The 25,614-nt window shown below is 44.4% G+C and overlaps 1 protein-coding gene across 1 annotated transcript in view; it reads right to left on the bottom strand.

Annotated features, from left to right (window-relative positions):
- Positions 1 to 25,614, bottom strand: part of SMYD2 (SET and MYND domain containing 2) — a 37,962-nt gene that overhangs the window by 2,249 nt on the left and 10,099 nt on the right. The window contains exons 3-11 of the mRNA XM_021718595.1: positions 21,234 to 21,344; positions 18,375 to 18,435; positions 17,532 to 17,656; positions 12,548 to 12,615; positions 9,681 to 9,783; positions 7,046 to 7,156; positions 5,856 to 5,976; positions 4,737 to 4,911; positions 812 to 920 (exon numbers count right to left, since the gene is read on the bottom strand). Of these exons, the coding sequence (XP_021574270.1) occupies positions 812 to 920; positions 4,737 to 4,911; positions 5,856 to 5,976; positions 7,046 to 7,156; positions 9,681 to 9,783; positions 12,548 to 12,615; positions 17,532 to 17,656; positions 18,375 to 18,435; positions 21,234 to 21,344 (984 nt within the window). The remainder of the gene's footprint in view (positions 1 to 811; positions 921 to 4,736; positions 4,912 to 5,855; positions 5,977 to 7,045; positions 7,157 to 9,680; positions 9,784 to 12,547; positions 12,616 to 17,531; positions 17,657 to 18,374; positions 18,436 to 21,233; positions 21,345 to 25,614) is intronic.

The raw sequence follows: 25,614 nt of genomic DNA, 5'->3' as shown, positions 1-25,614 counted from the left end.
CAAAAAAAAAAAAAAAAAAAAAAGAAAAGAACAAAGAGAATTAATACTCAGGATGGTGACTTTGAGCTACTATCCAGGCCCAAGCACACAGCAGCTGACAAACACTGATGACAAATGTTGCGCAGGGTCAAGGCTCTTCCCGAGATTTTCTCACCGCACAAGTGGGCGGAGCTAAAGCTTCAACTCAGAGACATCTCAGAGCTTGCATGAAGCGCCCCCAAATACCCTAGGCTAGTTACTCACTTAACCTGCTTAAGCCTAACCTTCTTCATCGGGACAGCCTGTCTCGTTTTTATGAGAATTAAAAGACACACAAGGGTCTTAGTATGTAAATGGTACTCATGAAGATAATGGTGATGAAGTACCTTTCAGAAGCAGCAAACTTGCAACCCTAACGCTGAGCAGCTCTGCATACCCAGCTGCCTTGATTTCACCACAGCTGGGCAACGTAATTCAGTAAATCCGAAAGGGCAAATGAATGGAGAATTCCTCACCAATGGCCTCCGCCCACTTCCCTGGCTTCACAAGAGGCAGCACCTCCTTCTCTCACCCACGGGCTGGGCCTGTGATCATGGCCAGCCCCTTCTGATGTGTGCCCCCCCCCCTCCAGAAGGGCCTGGACACAAGCATGGAGAGGCTCTATTGCTTACTCTACTCTTGCCTGCGGATCCCAGGCCACCACCCACCTCCCTGCTCCCACGGCCAGATGGTGGGCAGGGCTGGGTGTCCTCCACTATGGCAAGGCATGAAGGGACTGTTGTCTGGGAGGCCATGCGGCCCCTGGGCTCCTCACCTCGGCTCACAGACATACCTTCTTCAGGGCTTTCTCTCCTGCGGCTTTGTGTTCCAGGCCCATGTACAACCTTCCCAGTTTCAACCACATGGAAGCCACGTTGAGGGAGTACAGAGGATAATGCTTACTGGAGGAAGAGAAGAGACAACAGGCAGCGTGTCAGAGGCTGAGACCCGCCCCCCACAGGCTGGGCGCAGAAAGCCCACACCTGCCAAGCTCAAGGCCAACCTACCCCGGGTAGCAGGCCTCTCCAACCCTGCCAAAGCTCTGGGTGGAGAATGCGGGAGGCACAACACTGCCCAATCATCTAACCATCGTAGACACTGTCCATTTTAGGCAGTTTGGGCATTTCTGAAAAGTCACATAAAAACTGCAGGAGTAGTCCTACACCAAAATGTTTGTAAATGCAACATTTGATCCCAGTCCAGATAGACTCTTCTATCTCAGATGTATCCAAAACAATGCTCTGGGAAAACACCTTTCAAAGTAAATGTGGCCGGATGTGGTGGTTCATGCCTGTGATCCCAGTGCTTTGGGGGGCTGAGGCAGGAGAATCGCTTGAGGCCAGGCGTTTGAGACCAGCTTGAACATAATGAGACCCTGTCTCTACCAAAACAAAAACAAAAACAACAAAAAATTAGCTGGGCACAGTGGCTCATGACTGTAGTACCAGCTACTTGGGAGGCTGAGGTGGGAGAATCATTTGAACCCAGAGTTGGAGGCTGCAGTGAGCTATGATTGCACCACTGCACTCCAGCCTGGGTGACAGAGTGAGACCCTGCCCCCCCCCAAAATTAAAAATAGATGTTCTATTTATGAGGGTTACAATTAGGCCCATTGCCTCACATTAGAAAGACTGTGCACCAGGCCGGGCGTGGTGGCTCATGCCTATAATCCTAGCACTTTGGGAGGCTGAGGTGAGAGGACTGCCTGAGCCCATGAGTTTGAGACCAGCCTGGGCAACTTGGCAAGACCTCATCTCTACAATAAATCAAGAAAAATTAGGTGAGTGTGACGGTGCATGCCTGTAGTTCCAGCTACTTGGAAGGCTGAGGTGAAAGGATTGCCTGAGCCCAGCAGGTTGAGGCTGCGGTGGCCATGAGCGTACCACTGCACTCCAGCCTGGGCAACAGAGTGAGACTCCAACTCAGAAAGAAAGAAAGAAAGACCATGCACTTACATATACACATATAACCTAATGTGTCTCAAGACCCGTTTCTGTCACACCTTATGATATGGTTTAGCAAAACTAGAAGCTTCTTCCAGATATTCTTTCTCTGTTGTCCAGTAGGGGGCTTTATACACAGTAGGTATTCTCTCTTTGGTTGTTACTCAAGGCTGAGGAGGCCTGCCTGGGAAGAAGTCATTTCCCCAAGAACAGGGCCCAGGGGCAGTTGGTGGGTGAGCAGGTGTGTGAGTGTTCATGGGTGAGAAGAGGTTCATTTATGGACTAGGTTGCTCCACCCTGCCTATCCTGAAAGTCACTCCAAAAGAGACACATTCTAGATGTATTCCTGGGCAGGAGGTAGCATGATGCCTGGAAGTGACCCCAAAGAAAGCCAGAGCTGGGCCCCAGAGAGGGCCAGTTAAGGATGGGGCCAGCACATCAAGGCCCTGTTGGGAGAACAACCACAGACTGGGAATGCTGTCTGTCTGAGAGGGAAGTGTGCACGAGACCAGAGGACTTCCTCACCCACTCCAGGAGGAATAGAAGACAGATTATCCCCAACATAACAAATTCTGTTTCCAAGAGCAGCTTTCAAGAGCCAGCTTCCCCGTGGGCTCCACCTGCTGGCTAACCAGGGCACAGTGGGGCAGGTGGAGGGTGACTGGGCAGTGCAGACTAGACACAAACTTTGTAGTCCCCCACCTCAGAAGTTGAAGGGGACACTGAGGGCTCCTCAGACTCATGAGAAACACCTTCTGGAACACAGAGATGTCCAGGTTTAATGCCCAGAGACTGAACCACTTGGTACACTTGGTCTTGGGCAGATGCTGTAAATGTATAATGTCAATGCCTTTAAGGAGTGCTCCAGTGATCTGATCCAGGCCATCTCAGCCCTTAGGGTTAAGTCAGAGCCAGACAACAACCCTACAACCGCCTTCTGTTGCCCACCTTTACGTTTGATAACCCTCCAGGACAGAACACTTCCCTATGGCAGTATTATTACAAATTAAGAACCAGCTTGTATTTTCTCAAACCTGTGGCATGGGTTGTGGAGATCATTAGATAACCATAGTCAACTCATTGGTCCCATCTGCAAGCTGGCTGCACTTTGAAAAAGCAAAAGAGGATGGTGCAAGTAATATGAAAAGCAGAGTTTCTGGCCCTCCATTTCTCTATCATCCAGGAATGACAGTGGTGTTGAGGTTGACAAGGGCAATAACTACCATGGCTTCCAGGGTTTTGACAAAACTCAGATGTGTGGCCTTTTGGCCAAGTATCTGCAGATTCATATTGTTGGAGCATTCACTGTATCCCTGGGGGTTGCCGTGTCCGAACCAAGAATGAAGGCCAATGCAGCTTTCTCCAGAAATTATGATCCCATGAAAGATTTTCAGGAAAGGAGGAAGGCTGGTATCTTTCCACGTACGAAGTGATTTTGGGATATAAAGAATTTTTGGGGGGGGGGTTGAATTATGCACAATTAAGTTGTTACTGACCTGTGTTCCTGAACTATGAAACATGCTGTGTGAGCTTGGAAGTAGTTCCTGTTGATAGGCAATTAACAAATACTTCTGACAGTAAGTCTTTGCATAGTTATTCTTATTGATAATTCAAGGCACTAAATAGCATCAGAACGAGTTTGGAATTTTTAAGTGTGTTCATGAACCTGATAAAGGTAACTTTGTTTCTGTATTTAACATTTCTTTCTTTTATTTTCTGTACTTTTAATTTTTTTATTTTAAAGATGTGCGATATGATTCAGGGTTAGGTACGCAAGAATTCATTATATAGGTACTCTTGTTGATAAGGTGTGCCCCTCCCGTATTTAACATTTCAATGCTTTAGTACATCTTTAATTCTTCTGATATTGTCCATTTCATTGTGATATTCTTAGGTGCCGTTACTTGGTCCTGGGCCATGAATTTAAGGCATCTTCATGAGCCCATATGAGACTACTGTACTGCAGGTTCTAAGAAAAAACAGAGACAGTCCTAATAAAATCTGTCCTTGGTCTTTGTCACTACTGGGTAGCCCTGCCACCACCAGACAGATGAAATAGATAACTGAAATGTAGGGTTCCTTACTCAGTATTGCTTACAGATTAGATACATATCTAATCCAGAAAAAGGCATTTTAGTTACTTAACTAGAATTGGGTAATGTCTGCTAATGACTAGCAGGGTATGGTAACTTTTGAAGGGACATCTTAGGACTGCTTTAATTTTGTTTTTGTTGTGATTAAAGTGATGCTACAGAGAGCTTTAAAAATTATTTTATTATCCAAAGCTAGTTTAATCACGAATTGTTACTTTATTAAGATAACACAACCTGTATTTCACCCTTTTGTTTTTAACCCATGTGTAAAACTCCCAGTGACGCGAACTGTATTAAACCCAGGCATGGGGTGAGGAGGGGAGGCAGAGTTTCTGAGACCATCGCTTAACTTGGAAGGGTGAGTGGGAAAAGAAACAGAGTGGTGGCTTTTTAATACAAACCTGAATTAACTACTATGGACTTGGGCCCTGGATGGGACCTGGGAGGAATCTTGCCCCAGGACCCCCTGCACAACCACTCCATCTCCTGGGGATGGTAGAGAGGAGGCCTGACTCAGGAGCAGTACCTTGTGCCTGCGGCTTCAGTTGTGGGTGCAGAGGTGAGGCAGCTGTTCCAGGCATATTCCAGCACAGGATAGGAAGACACTGCAGCTACTGTATGCATTCTGAACTACTAAATTCCATTTTGTGCTAGAGTGACCAGAAACAGTCATTGCAATCACCTGTAAGGCTTAATGATTTTCTGTCCGTATCGCAGGGCTCCTTCCCAATCCTGCATGTACAAGCAGACACCCATGGCCTGGTACATCATGTGCAACATGTACACGTTACTGTCCTCGAACACGGAGCTCATCTTCTCCTGGCTGAGTTCACAGATCTCTAGCAGTTCACTAGGGGGTGATGTGGAGTCAAGGAAATGACCGTGGGGCCCAGGCTGCCAGGAGACTTCCCCAGGCCAGGTTGAGGGAATTATTTCATCCCCTCTACTCACACCCTCCCCCACCAGAAAAGAAAATTACAGAAAGCCAAGCAAAAGTCAAAGAAATATTTTTTCTCTAAAGAAACAAATGAGGAAACAAAGGAGGAAAAACCTGAAGACCTCAACTGCTCAACAAAATGAAAGGATTTCAGGCACAGGGTGAAGACCTTCCGTTCTGGTTCTGATGTAAACAATGTCGATTAGAATCATGATTCTAATGAAATTCAAATCCATATCCCGCCTGGAACCCTGAGCACTACAAGGGCAGAGCTCCTTGTTAGCCTGAGAAACAACGTGCCTTTCTCTAATTTCCTCTCACGGGTTTTAAATTCTATGCTTTAGGGTACAGAGTGAATCCTTTTCAACTCCCAAGAAAATGCTACAAGGCAGTGGTTAAAGACATGGATTCTGATAGCAGAGCTGGGACAAAATCCTAGATCTGCCATGATCAGCTGTGTCCTTTGGGCAGATTCCTTGACATCCTGAGCCTGTTTCCTCATCTGCTACAAGGGAATGGCAACAGTCCCTGTTCAGTGTCCCCTAAGGAGAGCTGAAATAAGCAAGGCTCTTGGCACTGTGCCCCACCCAACACACGAGGCCTTCAAGTCTTTCACAGTCCTCCACCATAGGGGAGCTCCCAGCCAAACTAGTCAGATAAAGAGAAATAAGAACAGCACTATACAACTTTGATGGGGCTGACCTCACACCACGGGTGGTCAGTACGCCTTCACACATTTACCAGGAGACATTCTTCCTTCCATATTCAGAATCTTAAACCCATCCTTTTCTTGTCCTCTTCCCAACTTCCCACCACTCTTGTCGACAAGGAGTAATAATCTGTCTGGACTGCAGCAAAGGATATATTTATAGTGCTTGGCCCTCCGGAACTCCTCGATGACGTTGCGTGCATATCTGACCATGTCACGGATGGCTTCTGCCTTTGGGGGATTGTTGAGCTTCCGGATTTCCACCTTGGCCTTATCCTGAGGGAAATGTCCACAAGTAAATCATACTGATGAGGAAACCTCTCTCACACAATATACATTCCCGTACAGAGGGAAAGGGGTGCCCATGCGAAGGTTACAAAAGAATAAAAGGAAATCAGGCAATGGATCTAAAAGAAATTCAATACCCCATTACCTTTTTACAGAAACAAAAACAAATATATTAATTTTCTAGACAATTCTTATCTAGAATGTGTATGCTATAAGCAGGTATGTTCACACATCTACAAATCCAGAGGGTAGCACTAACGAAACAACACTCTGGGCAATGCCAGAGAAACTTCCACATATTCTGGTGAACAAGTATATGGCAGACAGGAATAATGCAAGCATACCCCCTTGAGACTGGCCCTGTGGTCTAAAAAGAATATTCAGAGTTCCAAGCTAAGGAATTCAGAGGGGCCAGCTTGGCGGTATACCTCCAATCAATGAAGAACACCTGGCCTGTTCCTTGGGCTGTGCAAGGAACTGAGACCTTTTGTTTTGGGCTAGGTGGAGGTTGCTAAGTGAAGATTTCTATTTAAAGTGCATGCCTGGAGAGAGAGGGGAGGGCAAACATAAATAAATAAATGAAAATAAACTGCATGCCTTTTGCAACCTTCCAGCTAGACCCTGCTGTATGTAAGACCCCAATAAACCTATGCCCTGTCCACTGTCTCCGTGTCTTTTCTTCTTCAGCCTCTCAGACCCTGTGCCGTCCCCACTCAATTTGGCAGAGGTACAGCCCAGCAACAGGTTAGAAGGCCTGGAATTATTCTCAGATAATTTCCCCGCTCCCTTCTCTTTTGAGCAGTTGTTTCTTTTCAAGAAACAGCCACTTGGCAGATCCTTCTCTTCTTTGTACGGTGTAATGGAAATGTTTTCATCGGCTATGATGAGCAGGTTTGAACAGAGACCTGGTCTAACTGGATTCCCTCTTGCTGTCTTTGAAGAGTCTGTCTTTAAGGGGTCAAACATACCACAGGAGGAGAGGCCAAATCAGACAGAGGGGTTCATTCAGCAGAGAACTCCTGAGGTGAGAGTGCAGCCTGCCAGGGAGCAGCCTTACCTTGTCTTTGGTGGTGCACTCCTGGCACTCGCAGGTAAAGAAGTAAGAATCTCTTAACCGGTCGTTCCTATCTTCTGTTGGGTACAGGAGATCAATATAGCTGGTAAAAACCTAGGGGTCCAAAAAAGTAAGGCTTCAGGCCACTACAGGGAAACCCAAGCCTCATCACTCCCATGGCTTTGCAGTCCCTGTGGTGGTGTCCTTGCAGGGCCGAGGATGAAGAGGGCCACGGCTGAGGAACATGTTGTTTAATGCACCGAATTTCCAAACTGAGCAGCTGCCTCATGTTGTCCACCTCTTTGTGTTGGGGAAGAGAGAGTCTATAAAATCAAGGAGTCTCTAAAACAGTCACTAAGAGGGTTAAAAGGATCTCTGCCCCCTTCCTCCCCAAAGGAAGCAAGCTGTGGATGTGTCCCAGCAGGAGATGCCCTGGTCTCAGGTACAGAGGCAAAGTCTCCCTGGGCAAGGCTCAGGTCATCTTTTAGGGTCAGGCCTGTGCTGTCTCTGCCTGGCCTTCTGCAGCCTCTTTTATTTCACAACCTGGGTTCAGATGCTTTTGCTGCCATTACGGCTGGGTGCATGCAGGGGAGGCATGAACACACACATGCCATGAAGCTCTCCTCCTCCTCACATCACTGGCCACAGAGCAAGAGGCTCAGTTCAGCAGGCTGGGACCAACAGCTCTGGGTGGGCCAGAAGTCTGCGGAGGAAACAGCTTCCAGGACATCCATACGCTGCTGCCTGACTCAGCAGCCAGCTCCTGATCCTGCAGGGCAGGGAGCTAGGAAAGTCTCTGCCTTGGGCTCAGGGGGTTTTCCTGCCCTTGCCTTTTCCTGATGGGGTCTGTAACTAAGACTTGGAGCATATGGAGGAGACCAGCATTTAGAGGTCCATTATCTACTCACTGGGACAGCACTGGCTGCTCATCCCACACAATCAGGCAAATGTCTGACTGAACAGATGGATTTCATAAAACCGCCAGCATGCCAGTGACCGCAGGCACCGCCAGGCAGGCGGGGGAGGGACACGCACAAGGCTGGGTGCGGCAGGGGCAGCCAAGCTCTCCCCGCCCAAAGGGCAGGACTGGGCATGTCCTGGTTCATCCCCACACCCTGAAGGATGAGTTCCTTCCTCTCTGAAGGACAAGTGACCCCTAGAGCACTGACTGCCATGCTTCAGTCTCTGCACTGGGACTGCAGAGAACAAGGGGGCAAAGGGAAACAGCAGCCGGCCCCGCCCTTTGTCACTCGGCAAGAACCTGCCTGATTTTCCTTGAAATGACTGATGGACACACAGTGCAACAAATAGAAAGTTCCAGAAGATGGCGACAAAGGCCACTCCAGTATCACTGCTCACAGCCCAGAAGTCAGTCTAGGTGACAAATGGCTCATCTCTGCAGTTAGTCCACAGGCTGCTGGGGCCTGGTGATTACATTCTGGCTGCAATTGTCTCTTTCGACAAAGAGGCATTGGGGTAGTCTTCACAAGATGTTCAGAAACCTAAACACCCCAGCCCAAAATGGATACACCCTTGTCATGACAGAGTTGGCACAGGAGAGAGAGCCAACCTGCACACTGGGCTTCAGTTTCCAGTTCAGCTGTGGACCAGTGAACAACTTTCAGAGAAATCAAAGCACTGCTCATTCAGCACACTGATAATTAGGTTTAAAATTTAAAATATCCAGAAATGCATCTTAAAGTAGCATCTCAAATTAATAAACTGAAATTTAACCTAAAATGTATGATTACAGTCCCTAAAAATGCATGTGTCTTGCTAAGGATTTCCTTAGGAACACAGAGCTTACTACATCAACCCAGTAGGCCAGCCTCTTCCAGGTGAGATGTCTTATAAGGTCATCATGGAATCACACATGGGAGAGGAAAAGGGAATCACTGAGCAGGTGACGGCACACCTGGTCCCCTCCACATCCCTAGGTTAAGGAGGGATGCTGTTATGCATCTTGGCCATAGGTTGCTTCTACTTCTCCTATTAGCACGTACAACTGGCCATCTGAATTACATTCCCAAAACGTGAGCTATGACTCGAAGTTCAGGCGTGGACTTGATGTGACATGAAACGCTGATGTGTCACTTTAAGTGGTAGCTCTTCAGCTACTGCTGGGTTGACTGCTCTCTTCAGCTTTGGATCCTCATGGTGGTGTTGGGGGAAGGGTAGTGGGTGGATGGGAAGCACAGGCAAGAATTCACTGGGGAGAAAAAAGCTCCAGCTCGATTGTTCAGTAATAGGAATACACAGTCTCTAAATAGAATAAAATAGGAATAGGAATTCACAGCCTCTGAACAGAATATACTCATTTTGGTCATTTTGGCGATCTGTTTTCTATAAATCTCTACAAAGCTTTGTGAGGAACTTAACGCAAATTTATTCCAGCCTCTTTCTTCCTGACCAAAGATGGAAATGGAAAGCAGCAAACAGAAGTCTCAAAGTGTGGGATTCTAAGCCACAGGTCACCAATCTGATCACTGATCCCTGGAGGGCATGAGGACGGATACAGTTTAACTGCTGGAAGCATTCACAGCCAGTACTGTCAAGTGACACTACATGGATTTGTCTACTCTGCCTTTTAACAGACCTATCGTTACACTGCCATAGCCACCAGTGCCCATGAACTCACCTCCTCTCCTGGGCTGATCTCCTGTACAGCTCTGACTTCCGCTAGCGTCCCTTTGTAGGTCACAATGACATTGGGGCAACAGCTATGGTTCATCAGTGCAACACTATCAATCAAAAGAGAAAACACAGTTTTCTTAGTGAGGCATACTGTTTAATCTCCTTGGCTACTTACTTGCTAAGTTAGAGGAACTAGTTCTCTGCAAGACGTTAAAAAAACAATCAAATAGTTGGCCATCGTATTCTAAGAGATTGTTTTGCATGCATTTATAATCCTATCTAACATCTAAAACTTTAACCGTGTTGGAAAATGAAACCTACAAACAAAACAATAATATCTGAGCTCAAAACAAAAAACACACAACAATAAAAACAAATCACCAATGCCACAAATATCCCTTCCGGATAGAAGCAGCTCTGAGAACCCAGTACCCCAGCTAAATTGACTCCACTTTACACTGTCAAAGGCAAATGGGTTGGCGTTTTTTAAGCAGCTTTTTGTATTAGTGAATTATTTCTCACATGTTTTCTTCAGAGGTTGAGAAATGCCAGCTTCCTAGAGGAGGGAGGGCATGTGATCCCCTGAGAGATACGGAGACGACCGTCTGAGTTTCTCTGCACCTCAATTTCCTCATCTGGAAAATTGGGACATTATTGCTCCTGCTGCTCACTGTCTGCTTTTCAGGGACAGCAAGAAGGAGCGAGAGATTCGGCTATGCGAGGTGCTTTGAGCTTTCTGATTATATCAAGGTCAAAGTTCTGAGAACAGAAATTTCTAAACTACAGGGAAAAAGTGCTTGATCTCTGAAAATGCTGCCTTTGAAATCACAATGCCAATATGATTTCAGCCCAAAGGGATTTTTCCCCCAATTAAAACTGCCTGGAAACTGGGGCTCATGTTCCTATGAGCACTCACAGTCATGTGTATCACCTCTCTGGTGGCCGATGTCACCTGCCTGACCCTTCAGAGACCACAGCTCCTCCCTTGCTTGCCCCAAAAATACAAAAGAGGAAAGGCGTTCCGAAGCCTGATGAGGATAAGCTGCCCTGCTCTGCTGTGATCAAGGGGGAGCGGCCCTCTTCCACCTCCGGGCTGCTAGAAGCCTGAGCGAAGTGTGTGGTTGGCCTTGGGCCTGGGAAAACATGAGGCAGCTTCAGGGTCTTATCCTTGGAGAGGGCCACCTTGTCCTGCACCAAGGCCCACCTGGCTTCCTGGCAAGCGATGCACAGGGAATCAAGCCCTAGGAAACCTGATAAACAAATGCATCCAAAGGGAGGTTGTATTAAAAGAAAAGCATATTTCTAGAATCATCTTACAGAAGTATTAAATAATTCCCTTCAAGGCACAGACTCTTGGATATCTTTTTAATGGGGATGGGGCAAAGAAACTGTACCAACTCAAGTTCTTGGGAATTGTAATTCTCTTGGCAACTACTGAAAAGAGTGAAGCCTCAAACAATACCACTCTTACTCTTTCTTTTTGTCTTTTTATTTTTTATTTTGAGACAAAGAAAGAAAAGTTTATTTAAAAGTAAATTAGAGAGAGAAAGAGAAGGGAGAAAGAAGGTTCACCTCTCCAAGGTGGGGGAGGGGGCTAAAGCCAGAAAGCGTGGTGACAGTCCCAGCTCAAAGAGCACATGGCCACACCAAGTCTCGCAAGGCAATGGCCACTTTCTGTCTTTAAGAGAACAAAAACAGAGATTTCAGAGTTCATTTCATGAAGGTGTCGACATGTGCCTTCGTCAGAGGTCCAATGCCCCTTTCTCTTGTTCCCCTTCCTTTTCCCAGGGGCAAAAGTCTAAAAGAGCCTCTCCCCAAAATGCTTCTTTCCTCACTATCAGAATTCCAACTGCAGATGACACCATTACTGGCCATTTTGGCCTCAGTAAACTTTTTTGTCTCTCTAGTTCAAGTAAGCCCGTAGTGGCTGCTCATGAGACACAGACCAGTACAGACTCTTCTTTCTGACCCACACTGTGCATGGCGCCTGGTGACAGTGCCCACACACCAGGAGAGGGCACATCATTCAGGAAAGCACATGTGTGCTAAGGGCTTCCTACACATGTGCCACCCTAAAGCCAAGGGCTCCTGTGGTATATGTTAAGCAGCCTCCCTTGAGATAGCACTTAACTACAATGTGAATTAGTTCAGATGGAAATGTAGGATGGGTTCCTTGGCTCCATCTGTGAAGCAAAGGCTTGATGTCAGGGGACTGGAACATTGTGGAAATACCCATTCCACCAGAGATACAAAGACAAAGCCATTCTTGACAGATCACTAATGTCAGATCTACAAAGATCTGTTTGTCAACTGGTTAGCCTTTGTTGAATTACTCGCATATTCCTGATGTAGAAAGAAAAGTCCTATCGTTCTTTGAAAGTTTTCTCCAGTTCACTGCTTTAGCATATTCTTCCTCCAAATGGTTCATTTCTGCATTGGAGTTTTTCAGAAAGGACAGATGGAGAGGAAGCTTGTATAGTCTCCACTCAAGCCTATGGCCAATTCTTGGTTGGCAATTAATGCTTTACTTCGAACGTAAGAAATCCAAAGATTTCCAGAACCACAGATATGCAGAAAGCAAATCTCTCAGCAGGGCATGGGCTGCTCCTTCTATGCACACTACAAAATATTCTTTAATAACAGCTCTCTGCCTAGCAGGACTTAACAAGCAACTGTTCTCTTAACTACTACCTTCGCATCCTTAAGTGTAGGGGAAATATTTTGAAATCCGGCAGATTAAAAAGCTGTTTTAATTCACTTGGAGTTTCGTGTCTGCCACATACAGTTAGGTGGGTTTTTAAAAAATTTTTTAAAAATCAAGTTAATGTTAAATAAGTAAAATGAAAAGAAATTAAATCAAACTCAGCCTACTCAGGAAATATTGCAGATCCCAAATGAGAAAGTTCTTCATCTTCAATTGTGAAGCCATTACAGTTGACCTGCAGTGAGAATGAGGAAGAAAGAAAAAAATGAGCTAAAGCCTCTCTCTGGATAGAGATCAGTTCTTTCATTCTGCTTTTTAGCAAGTTAACTAGGAAGATGTTCTGGCTTAGTGGTTTTAAAACCTTTCTTTTGGCCCTGGTAGTGTTCAAACATTTACTTATCGGTCCCATGTGTAAACAAATAAGGGCAGAATTGTTAGGGTTGAAGTCTCCCACCCATGGCCCTAGAATGCCACAGAGCCCCAAGGCTCCATGGACTGAAGTTTGTATATATGCATGGGAATCAAGGTACCTTGAGTCTAATTCCAATTACACCACAGCTTTATTGTGTAACTTTGAGCTCATCACTGAATCCTTCTGTCTTTAAAGAAAGGAATCACCTGATCCAGCGCCTGTCTCATAAGGTGAGGTGGTAAATATGGAAGCCCTTACTCATCTAACTGCTGTCCTTCCATCCGAGAGGCAGAGGGATTGAGGGCCTGAAGCTAAGAGACTGAGACCCTGCCTTCCATGTCTTAGCCAAATCCACCACTGACCACTTTCTCATCCTTTAAAAAATACGTTGGAAACTACCAAGGGCAACTCTCACCATTCTGGAAGTCTAACTAAGAATAAGCAGGCTGAAACAAGGCCTACTCATGCCCAATTTCTATGTTGTTCTATAAATTCACACTTTCCACAGACATTTATTGATGTGCTGGGCACTGTGCACAGAAAGATGAACAGGTCAAAATTTTCAGCCTCAAAGAACATCCATTCTACTGGGAGACAATTCAGTGGGTGTTATTCACAGGTATCTAAAATTTCAGACTTGGGAGAAAACTCAATCTCTTTACTTTTTGATGATGAAACTGAGGTCAGAGAAGAGCATGACTTATTCACAGTCACACAGCTAGTTGGTGACAAAGGCTGAGACCCCTGCTTATCCCATACTGCCAGGAAGGTTTTGTCTGTGAGACAAAACACCAAATGATTTCACCCCATGCTTTTCCACACCCAAGGACACCACACTGCTACAATTCAGGTTAACAGATGGGCTTTATAAAACTAGCATCCTCTGAGCACTTACTGTGGGCCAGCACTGGGCTAGGTACTGCATATTTACCATTTCATAAATCTGCAATATCATTCTAGCATAATTACAGCAACCTATTTTACAGATGTAGAAACTGAGGCTTAGGAAGGCTCCATGTCTAAGTTACTTGTTCATGGACATATAAGTAGTGAGTGGCAGAACAGGAGTCAGAATTCAGACTAGACATTCTGACAACAAAGTCTGGTTTTGTCACAATATACCAAGTTTCTTCTAAAATTGGCCAGATCTACTAAATGTTCATGTAATTAATAGATCTGACCAATTTTAGAATATTAATTTATTGCTTTACAATTCAACACAGAAAGAGGGAAATGACAGGGTATGTGGGTTAGTAAACCAATACACACTCTTTGAAACTCAAGGTGGCTAGACGTTTCTAGTAGAAGACTTAGCATACTATTTTTTGTGTCAACTCCAAGTACCAATTCCATCATAGGAATGTTGACCAATGACCATCAACCTACATTAGGCAAGAGCAAATTAAGATGTGCTTTCATTCAACAAAATTTGAAGCACGAACTGTGTCTTGTACTTTTCTAGGTACTGAATGATCAATGCATTCTTTCAGATGGATACTACCATGTCTTAGCAGTATCTGGTACAACAAATGTTTGCAGAATGAGAGAATGCACAAGAACATTTGGCCATGATTTTCAAAACTAGTCTAGGCACAGCAGCTCCCAACTGCTCTGGGGGTGAGAGTCTTGCTTCTTTGCTTTTGTAGTGCCTCCTTTGCTGTAAGCCAAGCTGGACCAGTCCACGCCTCCTGATTCCTTCAGTCTCGAACATCCCCTGACCACCAGTCCCCTTCTTCTCTTCTCCTCCTCCTCTCACTGTGGAAGAGTGCATGTGTTGCTTCCTAAGCTAAGGCTCCCATGAGCACAGGAGTCATTACGTTCCTTGTGGGGAGGCGGGGATGGTGTTTAAGTCTACTTGCGTAGCAATTTTCCTGCCAGCTTTCCTTCCCTTTTGAAACATCCCCAGAGAAGAAAAGTGAACTTGCATGTTAAGAAAAATGCATGGGTCATGGTCCTTTATTTCAAGTCAAATCAGGCGTAAGTGCCTTGCTCAAGCTATTCTCATAATTAGCATTTAGAGTAGATGTAGGCTGCACACCAAAAATACACTTCCCAGCCGTGCATATGTTCCCAGTGATTAAAATGCACCTTGATGCTGTCAGAGAAGCGCAGCCACCTTCTGCTGCCAGCTGCTGCTGGGCTACGAGTTAACCCACAACAGCCTCCCATGGGCCAGACAGAGGGAAGGGCTGGGAGACTGGAACAACAGACACACCTCGGTGGTTGAGAGATGGGACTGGGGGTGATACGGGGGTGGCTGCCTGTAGCAGCACTTTCCACTTTTGCTTTAGAGTTTTCTTTGGGGATACTAAATTTTCCAAATGTATACATGTAAAAAAGCATGTATTGTATATATGTGTTTGTGGGTATACATACAATCTCAGAATAGATATAGATGTGATAAATACAAAGTCTGTTAAGGAGTTAATTATCTATGGTTCTGTGTGTGTGTGTGTGTGTGTATGTGTGTGCTAACGTATACAGATGTTTTAGATTTTCTGTGTCAGTCCAAATTTCAAAGACTGTCATTTTCACCACAAATAGACTTCTATAACCAAAGATCAAGTGCCTTGAGTTTTGGCTATGAACGTATGAACCACATCAACACTGAGAAACCCTGTTGCACGCATTCCTGTGTTAGAGAGGAAGTTATCTTTTTTTCACAGCTAGATATGAAGAGTAGATACAGTTTTTCAGAACATATAAGATAAGTCAGTTCCTCAGTACTCGACTGACAGGCAAATCTCCAGTCTTAAGACACTTAAGAGAGTATGGCATAAGCTCAAGATAGTATGAAGATCAGGAAAGTCTTTTTCATTCTTCTAATCTAGCATGTGTAGCTGAAACTCATTTTTTCCTTTATAAGGAATAGCATGTTCTTCCGATTACGACAGTCACATAACTGAAATATATCTAAGTAAACATAACATTATAAAGGAATTCAGCAAATTGTTAACAGTGGTTCTCTTAGGTGGGTGGAAGTGGGTAGAAGTGATAAAAGATTCATTTCTTCCTTTAAATGTATAATTTTTAAAGTGTAGTCTCTTTTTTTTTTTTCCATTGTTCTTAGTATTTTTTCACGTTACAGATGCTCATTGTAGAAAATCCTGAAAATCACCCAGGGAAAAAAGCAAAATTTTGCCACAACTCAGAAAACAACCATGAACTTCCATTTAATCTTTAAGTTATATATGTGCATGATCACATTATACACATTTTTATACTGCTTTTATAGTTAATGTTGTATCATCAACATTGTCCCAAATCTTTAGATATTCTTTGAAACATAACTTACAAAGTCTATGTAACCTTCTTTTTTTTTTTTGAGTTGGAGTTTCACTCTGTCGCCCAGACAGGAGTGCAGTGGCCACTCCCGGCCACCGCAGCCTCAACCTGCTGGCCTCCGGCGATCCTTCCGCCTCAGCCTTCCAAGTAGCCGGAATTACAGGCATGCACTACCACACCCGGCTGATTTTTTGATTTATTGTAGAGATGAGGTCTTGCTGCCCAGGCGGGTCTCGTAACCTTCTATCACATGGCTATGCTATAACTTATTTAACCAAACTCCTAGTGTCAGCCATGTATAATATTTCCTTTTTCCTTCTTTCTCTTTTTCCTCTTCCTCTTTCTCTCTCTCTTCCTCCCCTCCTTCCTCCTTTCTTTCTTCCTTCTTTCCCTCGTTTGGCTTTTACAACTTGTATATAAATCTCTGTCCACAATCCCTGATTATTGCAAGTTTCTGCAAATGGTGTTACTGGGAAAAGGGTGATGCTTATTCTATTTTAAGACAAAAACGTGTAAGTATCCACCTCAGTTCTTTTATGCCCCTAGAGACTGAAGGTTCTGAAAGCTTCTTGCAACCATGGATCAGAGTTCCAGTATTTCTCTCTCTGGGAAGGGCACTTTCAACTAGATGCCCAGTTTTAGAGGAAATTGCAAGGGTGTATGAGGGAGAGAGATTCAATGTAGCAAGTGAGGCCAGGAAAGAACCACTTTTGCAAAAACAGGAAGCCTCTGCGTTCCCGGAAGCATGGCTGCTGCACTCTCTCTTCTCTCATCCTGACAATGCCCAAGCCTCTGCTTTGCCAGTGGCCTAGTTTTCAATGCTTTAATCACTTTCCGGGCGCCCTTGCTTAGAAGACTCTCTGTTTATTATATAGTATTTTGGTAAACCTAGGCTTGTCTGAACATGATTTTTTAGTAACCACCAGGAAAGACTTTCTGCTCTTAGACTCCCATGGGCTCCTCTCGGTGGTGACTGTCCTTCTTCTGGCCATCAGAGAGGACTTTCCTTTTGGAACATCTGTGTATGCATTTGCTATATCAGCACATCCATGATAAGAGTGAAAAACACTACAGATTGAACTTCAGCTGAAAAGCAGGAAAGTGAAATTTAATGTAGAAACTCAAATGGTCTTTTTGCCAAGAGCTTAAAGTATGCTGGAGTACCAGGACACTGACAACTCCTTTGTTTTTATAAACTCTTTGTGAGGTAGAGGTAGAGGCAGAGGCAAATTTCCTATGCTCTACCCATCAGTGAGGTCCAGCAGAGAGGACCTTGACCTGCTCCAGGTCACCTAGCAAGGCTGTGGCCACAAAGAGTCAAACTTGTCCAGAGCCTTGTCGTCGGGAAGATGCTATCGTTCAATCTGCATTCATCCTTGCTAAGTGTGTGCTGGGGAGATGGTCATGGAAAGGGAAAGGCCAGACTGAGTGTTACCAGCTGCTGACATCCTTACCTGTGCAAAGAGTACTACCAGGCTATCATTGTCAGGGAATTCGAGGTGCTTGGAGTAAAAGTGATGGAGAGCACTAATGTCACTTTGAATCAAATCCTTCTTCTCATTGTCTAACTTCTCCAGATCTGTGGATAAACAATCCATTATTTTCCTGGTAGAAGATTCTGGATTTCTAGTCACATCTTTTTTTTTTCTTTTTTCCCTATAAATGGCATGGAAGAAAGGGGAAAAAAAATACTCCAACGTGTCAAGCCCCCACAGAACATTCTTCCCCATCACTTGGTCTAGCTGACCAACTCCAGAGAACGAAAGCATGTTGTTTCTTCCTTACTTTCCTCTGGTGATTAGAAGTCACTGAGGACAGGAGATTTCAACTGACCATTAGCAATGAGGTCAGGAATGGGTGGCAAGGACTCCTAACCAGCCCTGATCTAGTCAAGGGACCCCCAATAGGCCTGGAATCTGTGTCAGGGCCAAGCAACTGGGCAGCCCCTGATTTAATGCTTTTTGGGAAGGACATCAGCTGTTTACAGGACTGCAATTCAGCAAAGATCCAAAAATACTCAGCATGCCAAGAGAGCCAGCAGGAGCTAGCTCAGGATGCAATAACTCATCTTGTGAGCTCCTACCTCCTTCAATTGTTTCCTAATAATCCTGTCAACTCAGAAAAGATAAAAGCATTTTTCAAAACAGCACATGAGTCAAAATAAAAACAAACAACTAAAAAAATCACCCCCCCCCCCAAAGAAGAGCACAAGCTGCCCCTTCCCTTAGTTGATCCTCTCTAGTCCACATTAAATATGTGGCTGGAAGAACTACCCAGCCGGTCACAGAAAGACTTACGTGATTCAAACTCCTTCACAGCTAACAATTTTTCTGAAGATGTTCTCTCTGGGTGGATTTTCTAGTAATTGGAGAAGAAACCAGATGGATTTTAACAACCAGAGTAATTAGTAGTGCTTTCACTTTTACATCAACATGAAGAAAAAGCAACAATTCCCAAGGAAGGAAAGAAAGCTTCCCAATGAATCTACCACTTGGGCTCTCCAACAACCAAATCCAAAGGACTCTTTTAAAATGCTTTTTAAAATGTCTGCTGCGTTCCTAACACCCTAATGATACTATGCACACAGTAGGCTCAAAAATGCTTGTTATGGAAAAGAACAGGGCCAGAAAGCAACTTTTTAGGATCCTTACTTAAAAGAACTGAGTCTACAGACAAACCATCCTATTTATTATTTCTCCTTCTAAAAAGGAACAAAATCAAACCCCCCATCCATTTTACACTTTCTTTAAGCATAGGCTAAAATGATCTCAAATTCTGTGTTTCAAAAAGAACACTTTTGGTTGTATCTGTGAGCCCAGATTCACTTTAAACGTGTTGCTGGCTTTGTTCTAGACACCCCAAGAGGAGCTAACAATAGTAAACCCGCTAGGCTTTGAGAACATGAATAAACTTGGTGTTGACAAGAGTTCAAAGGCAGAGCTCAGGAGCTGGCCTGAGGCCGTGTCTTTGTAATCTGGCTATTCAATTTGGGGATACAGGTGGTCTAGCGGGGCGCTCTCACCTCCCTAGTTAACATGTTAAGCTTCCCCTTGGTAGTTTGGTAGCCTGTCTCCCCTAATCCTTTGCAAGCTACTAGAATACAAATGGTCTGTTTTTTTAATCATCAGGTCCTATCGAGATAAAAAGATGGGCAGGTAACTTTCATTTAAAACACTATTAGCAGTAGCAGTAATTATAATAAAAGTTGAATGAAACTAGTATAAACTTATCATAGCATTCTGACAACCCTCCTGGTGCCAAAATATTTCAAAAGTTCTTTTTTGGAGCAGAAATCTTCCATTCACAGGATGATGCATTTCTGTAGGATTAATAAGTCATCTCGCCTAGAAAAGCTTTTCCCTCAGGAAAGTACACCAGTTCTTCAGAATTCTTAACACAACTATCAGTAAGTCAGGGGGAAAATATAATACACCAGTAGATTTGTCACCCAATCCTTCCAAGATGCGTAGAGATGTAATCTGATGGTTTATTGACCCTGAAACCTCACCGGGTCACACCATTTCCTCCTACTCTTTCTTTCAGTCCAACTACCTTGCATAAATTCAAGGTAACTGATATTAAGGATCAAAAGTTAACCTCCTCCCGGGAAACCAACGATGATGTTTCAGTCTTGCTCTAGGAGCAACCCCTGAACGGCTTTGTTATTCTGGGCTGGCGAGGTGGCATTTCGGCAAGAGTCTGACCAAAGCTGAACACAGTGGAGAGATGCCCTCAGAGTCTGTAAATGTTCTGCTTCTGTAGATGCAGCCCCAGCTCCTAATGTGGAATGGGGCAGATATATGCTAATCACTGCCATCGCATTTGGCTTAGACTTAAAAACCAGAAACATTTAAGAGGGGAGGTGGTAGGGAGGGCAGAGAGGTATATGGAAAAGGTGGATGAAATTTCAGCTTTAACAGATTTATAGTCCAGAAGCCTTGCCACCAAATTCTCTATTAGCTTGGAGGAGAGAGTCCTCCATGGACTGGGCATATGCCTTCTAAACTCCATGCTACTTATTTCATGGGGTCACAGGAACAATTCCTATGTGATTTTCCTATTCTCCTTTTTGTTTGGATCTTCAGAGATCAGGTGTCTAATTATCATGCAATTGGTAAGGACTGACCAAGCCAGGGGGAGAATAGTCAGTGTGGCAGCTAATGCAATTCCATCTTAAAGCTAATCTGCCATGCTGACTTCTGATTAAACCAGTTCTGAAAATCCCTCTAATACTTTATCTACCATTAACTATAAATCCTGCCCTTAAGTCAAAACAATATTGATGTTATTGTATTTCAACTGTCCTACACACCCCTTTGGAGTCACCATTTCCCTATGGTTTACAAGCCCTGGGTCTGGGTGTGGGGGAGTTGATGGTGCAGGGATCTACCTTCTTGTCTTGCTGCCGCCCAAGACACAGACATGACTTATGTTCCTAAGTCCCTATTAAAGGTTTCCTTCTAAAAAACTGGATTTTCCAGCCTCTTTCTTCAGGTTCTCAGCTTCCTTTGGGGGTAAGTTTACACGGGCTTGCCGACTGCACAACAGTCAGTTTTGGTGTCATTTCTGGAAACTGCTATTGATGGCTATCATCTATTTCCATCAGGGGTACCGCTTTCCTTCTCCCCCATTTTTTACTCTCTTTCTTGTCTGCTTTTGCTTCTACTTTTCCACTCTTTCTCTTCTTTACACATGCTGTCATCACAGTTGCTTCATCCAATTCCTTGCCTGCTTATGCACTAACAAGAAAGAAAGGAAACGGGGAAGAGCAGAATATTGCAGAGGAAAGGGGCACAGGGTATACTATCTATAACAAAAAGGAGAGAGGAAGGTCTCAAAGCTGCTCAGACCAGACTGATTCCCTAAGAAGTTCTAATTATTGTGGGTCAGGCAAACCTGTCTCCAAAGTTCAGAATTCAATAGTCGTGGCTATGTTCCTTGTCTGGGGTAAGCAACACCCTAATCGCACAGGGCACACAGCAAACCAGATTATGCCTGAAGTATTTTCCCTACCCCATCCCTATGGACATGATAGGAAACGGAGCCTAAGGATGTTTAACAAGAGATGGTTTACCACAGGTCAGTTACTCATCTTTTATCAACCTTTGAGAGAAAAATAAAATAAAATGTACTTTAACATTATCCCATTTCCTTACCTGTTTGGCCAGAATCCTTGCTGTTAGTCTTACAGTCTCTGAGGGATTCCAGTTTTCCCCAAAAACAACCATGGCAGAACATTCCAGCTTGTGCATGGGCCAATCTTCTTTCTGGGAAAATTAAAAAAAAAATTATCAAAAACACCACACATACTGGAATAAAGTGTGAGAAAAGAGGATGCAATACATCCCCCTAGTTAAGGTCAAGTAAAACATGTTTCCTTTTGGAAAACACGGGGATGCTCACAAAAGCTAGAGATAAAAACATCTTTTAAGAGAGAGATGATTGTATAACCTTGACTTGGGCCTGGTCAAGGTTGTTGGGATGAGAAAATTTGCTTTGTGTTTTTTCATCAAGCATCTCATGGCTTTCTGCAGCCCCTCCTTGCTCCAAACAACTCATACACCTTTCCACTATCTGCACAGGTTGCCACATTGCAGGGTGAGGGACTCGGGTGTCAGCTGCAAAGATTTGGCTCTGCTCCCTCACCTTCTGTTCTGGCTCTGTTCTCATGTTAGGGCAAATACGAAGAATTGACTTTTATGCAACTAGTCGCCTTTTAAAGTTGATCTTTTTAAAAAGGCACAATGAGGGTTTTGTCAAGGGCAACTACTGGGAATATTGAGGAATACAGACTTCCCAAAGATTTATTTCTATCACACATCTTGAAGTTTTCATGCCCCAGGGAAAGGAGAGAAGGACAGGCACTCTACTGGAAGGATGGAGTCGCCCTCACTTGAGATGGAAGAGGTAGAGACAGGACAAGGGCACTATAGTGCTTGGAGGCCAAGGGTAGAAAGCACTTTGAGAACCTGGGAGAAAATGACACCAGTGCTGGAGACGGGCTTAGTGTGAGATGACTGAGAATTGATGTGGCGTCATGAGGGGCTTGCTGACTTTGATAGGAACCAGTTTTGGTGAAGTGACGGGGTGAGAGGCTGCTGGGAATGGATTGAAGAGAATGAAAGGAGACAGGGACGCTGAAGAAGTGGGGCAAAGGCGAGAGCAGGGTCCCTAACCCTTGGGCTGCAGACTGGTCTCGTGGCCTGTTAGGAACTGGGCCACAAAGCAGGAGGTGAGCAGCAGGCTCTGCTCGGCCTCCTGTCAGATCAATGAGATTAGATTCTCATAGGAATGCAAACCCTATTGAGAACTGACCATATGAGGGATCTAGGTTACGAGCTTCTTATATATCAACTCTTCATCCCTCTAAACCAGCAGTCCCCAACCTTTTTGGCATTAGGGATGAGTGTGTGTGTGTGTGTGTGTGTGTGTGTGTGTGTGTGTGTATGTGTGTGTGTGTGTATTTTTTTAAGATGGAAAATGTCAAAGCACATTTGCATCTGGACGGGAGCCCTCAGACACTGTTTCTCTCATAATGACAGGGCAATGAATGTCCTGCTCTGCCCTCAGCCTTCCCTCGCTTAGAAAAATGGCCAAGTCTATTTTTCAGATGCTCAGGCCAGAAACCTGGAGTCATCCTTGACACCACTCTCTCACTCACACTCCACAGTCAGCCAACTCTGGCACATCCTGTCTCTGCCCTCAGGATCTGTCTAGAATCTGATCACTTCTTACCTCTCCCACCTTTCTGCCCTCCGAGGGCCTGACATCTCTCACATGACTCCTGCCCCGCCCTCTCCTAATGACGCCTGCTTTTGCCCTCGCCTCCATGGACTACACTCCAGAGAGCAGCCAGACGGGCCCACAAAACTCGGATCATGCCTGCTTTCAGCTCAGAACCTTCCAATGGTGCCTCATCTCAGACAAAAGGCCAAGTCCTAAAGACGACCTTAGATGTGATGTGAGCTCACCTCCCACTATCTCTACCTAGCCCATCACCTCCCAGGTACTCTCCCCAGGTGTCACTGTATGTTGGCCACAGCAGGATCTTCACTGCTCCTAAGCAGCTCTTGCTCAAGGCCTTTGCATTTGCTCTGTGTCCTGACTTAGCACGCTCCTTCCTAGATACCCACACTGCTCCCTTACCCCTCCTCCTCAGTCTCTGCTGGAATGTCACCTTCTCAAGATGCCCACCACGATTGCCCTGAAAGCAGCAGCACTTTCCCATCACTCCTCCTTTCCTTGCTTTCTGTTTCGTCTTAGTATTTCTCACTACTACCTGATATAATACATATTTACTAGTTTTTTTTTGGTTTAGCATCTCCTCCCTCAATGAAAATAAAGAAGCTTAGTTCACCGCAGGGCCTGGCATTTACTAGACACTCAATATAGTTGTTGAAGGAATGAAGATGTCTCCCTACCCCGTCCCTTCCACCCCAACTCCTCAAGAAGGAAGCACATAATGTCACTAAGTGATTTAATACAGTACATGGCACCACCCCTTAGCTCAAGTTCTGTGCCAAGATGTTCTGCAGAGTTAAATAACGCCGTGCCGAATATAACTAAGCAGGTAGAGAAATGACCAGATAAGCACAAGGGAGAAGAGTATCTGTTTTTAGCCAAAGCCTAAAATGAGAGCATGGTGATGAGATGAAGAGGTAGAACAGGTGGGTCTGGCTCCCTGCAAACTCATCAGCTCTCTCCCCAGCTGCAAAGCAAAAAGGAAAAGACAGAGGGGGGCTTGGAATACCTAGGGGAACATGGGGACCACCAGCAGGGAACAGATGGACCACTAACAACTACAGACAAGTGCCTACTAACACCCCAGAAACTCCAAGCAAAGTTCATGATCTCTGTCCTTGAGGGGCCTTTAAGCTGCTGTTTTCTGAACTGTAGTTGGTGCAATGAACTCCTGGGAGAAAGAAATTCAGTAGGAACATTTGTTAATATAACTTGCTTATTATTTATTAATATAATCGATGCATTAATGTAATTGATTAAAAATTAACGTTACTATCAATGATACATAATACTGACATGTGTTGATGTGAATGTCCTGGAAAGGAAGGGAGACTTATTAGCCTGACTACTAGGAAAGCTCTGGGAAAAAGCAGAGTGCTGACAAGTAGGAGGGGCCCTGGCCCAGGACTCGGGAAACCTGCCTTTTTACACCCATGCTGCAGCGAAGCAGTGATGTGACCCTACACGGGTCTCTTAATCCCTTTGCGCCTGTCTCCTTGGCTGTAAATAACATGATCCCTAAGTTAACTCAGCAGGTCCAGAGTCTGTGATTTTACACCTTTCAACAGTGATAATCAGATATAAAGCTTGAAGACTACCAATAAATGTAGACTAGAGAGGGATAATCAGGTATTCATGCAGACACAAAGGATCCAATAAGCAAAGAGATGCACTCAGAACAGTGTCTGGCACATAGCGCACGCTTAAACATTGGTAATTGTTCATTCATTCATTCAACAAGCGCTGCAACTGATCCTAGAGACAGGGAGGAGAGGTGAAGTCTGACCCAAGCACTTTATGACTGCCAAAATACAAGATAAAAGTAAGAGCACCTAGAATTAGATACAGTCCCACACACAGCAGTTACATCAGATAGCTGGATAAATTTGAGAAAATGTAATCACCTAAGTTTCACCAAGGAAAATTTATCACAATAATAGTAAGTTTCATTTTCTTTTTTGAAGGTGGTGGGAGAGGTGAATTAAGAGAGAAATGGCAGAAATTTACCACAATGGCAATGCTCAGTTTTAATTCTTGAAAAGAAAAAAGAGGGGATGGCATCTAGTAGAAAAGTCAGGGAAGTTTTGAGCATATTTTGAGCAATGATTCTCTTCTATCATTGAGACGGTCCACATAATCTTAGAGAACCTGACAGAGGTAACTGCTCTAATTTTGCTCATAAGAAATTATAAACAACCAGACTGAACAAAATTGAAAAAAGAAAAAAAAAGGCTAACTTGATGAATAGACATGAATGTTATCAATTATGTTGTTTGGTTTTAGAATATTGGTTGTTTTGTTGTGTACACAGTGCTTTTGCAACCCTTTAAGATTTTTAAAACAGTATCTGTTTTTCTAAAAACATTTCCTACTATTTTTCTTCAAAATCAAGCTAGTATTCCTGCTCCAATTGCAATATTTATAAAAGTGTATGTAAGCTAGAACCCCAATTTAAAAAAAAATACTAAAATATATGCAGAAATAATTCAGAAAGACATATACCAAAGTCCATTCTCTCAAGGGAAAGATTATGAATACTTGTTCATTCTGTTCTTCTTTTAGTATGCACTTTCTATAATGAGCACTGACTTTCTTTCTTTCTTTTTTTTTTTTGAGTTGGAGACTCACTCTGTCGCCCAAACTGGAGTGCAGTGGCTGCTCCCGGCCACCACAGCCTCGACCTGCTGGGCTCCGGTGATCTTTCCGCCTCAGCCTTCCAAGTAGCCAGAATTACAGGTGCACTACCACGCCCAGCTGATTTTTTGATTTATTGTAGAGATGAGGTCTCGCTGCCCA

The sequence above is a fragment of the Carlito syrichta genome, unplaced genomic scaffold (assembly GCF_000164805.1).
Source record: "Carlito syrichta isolate Samal-C Ts95f unplaced genomic scaffold, Tarsius_syrichta-2.0.1 Scaffold312893, whole genome shotgun sequence".
NCBI classification, from domain to species: Eukaryota; Metazoa; Chordata; class Mammalia; order Primates; family Tarsiidae; genus Carlito; species Carlito syrichta.
The sequence above is the reverse complement of the archived record's forward strand: the minus strand, read 5'-3'. Positions and strand labels throughout refer to the sequence as shown.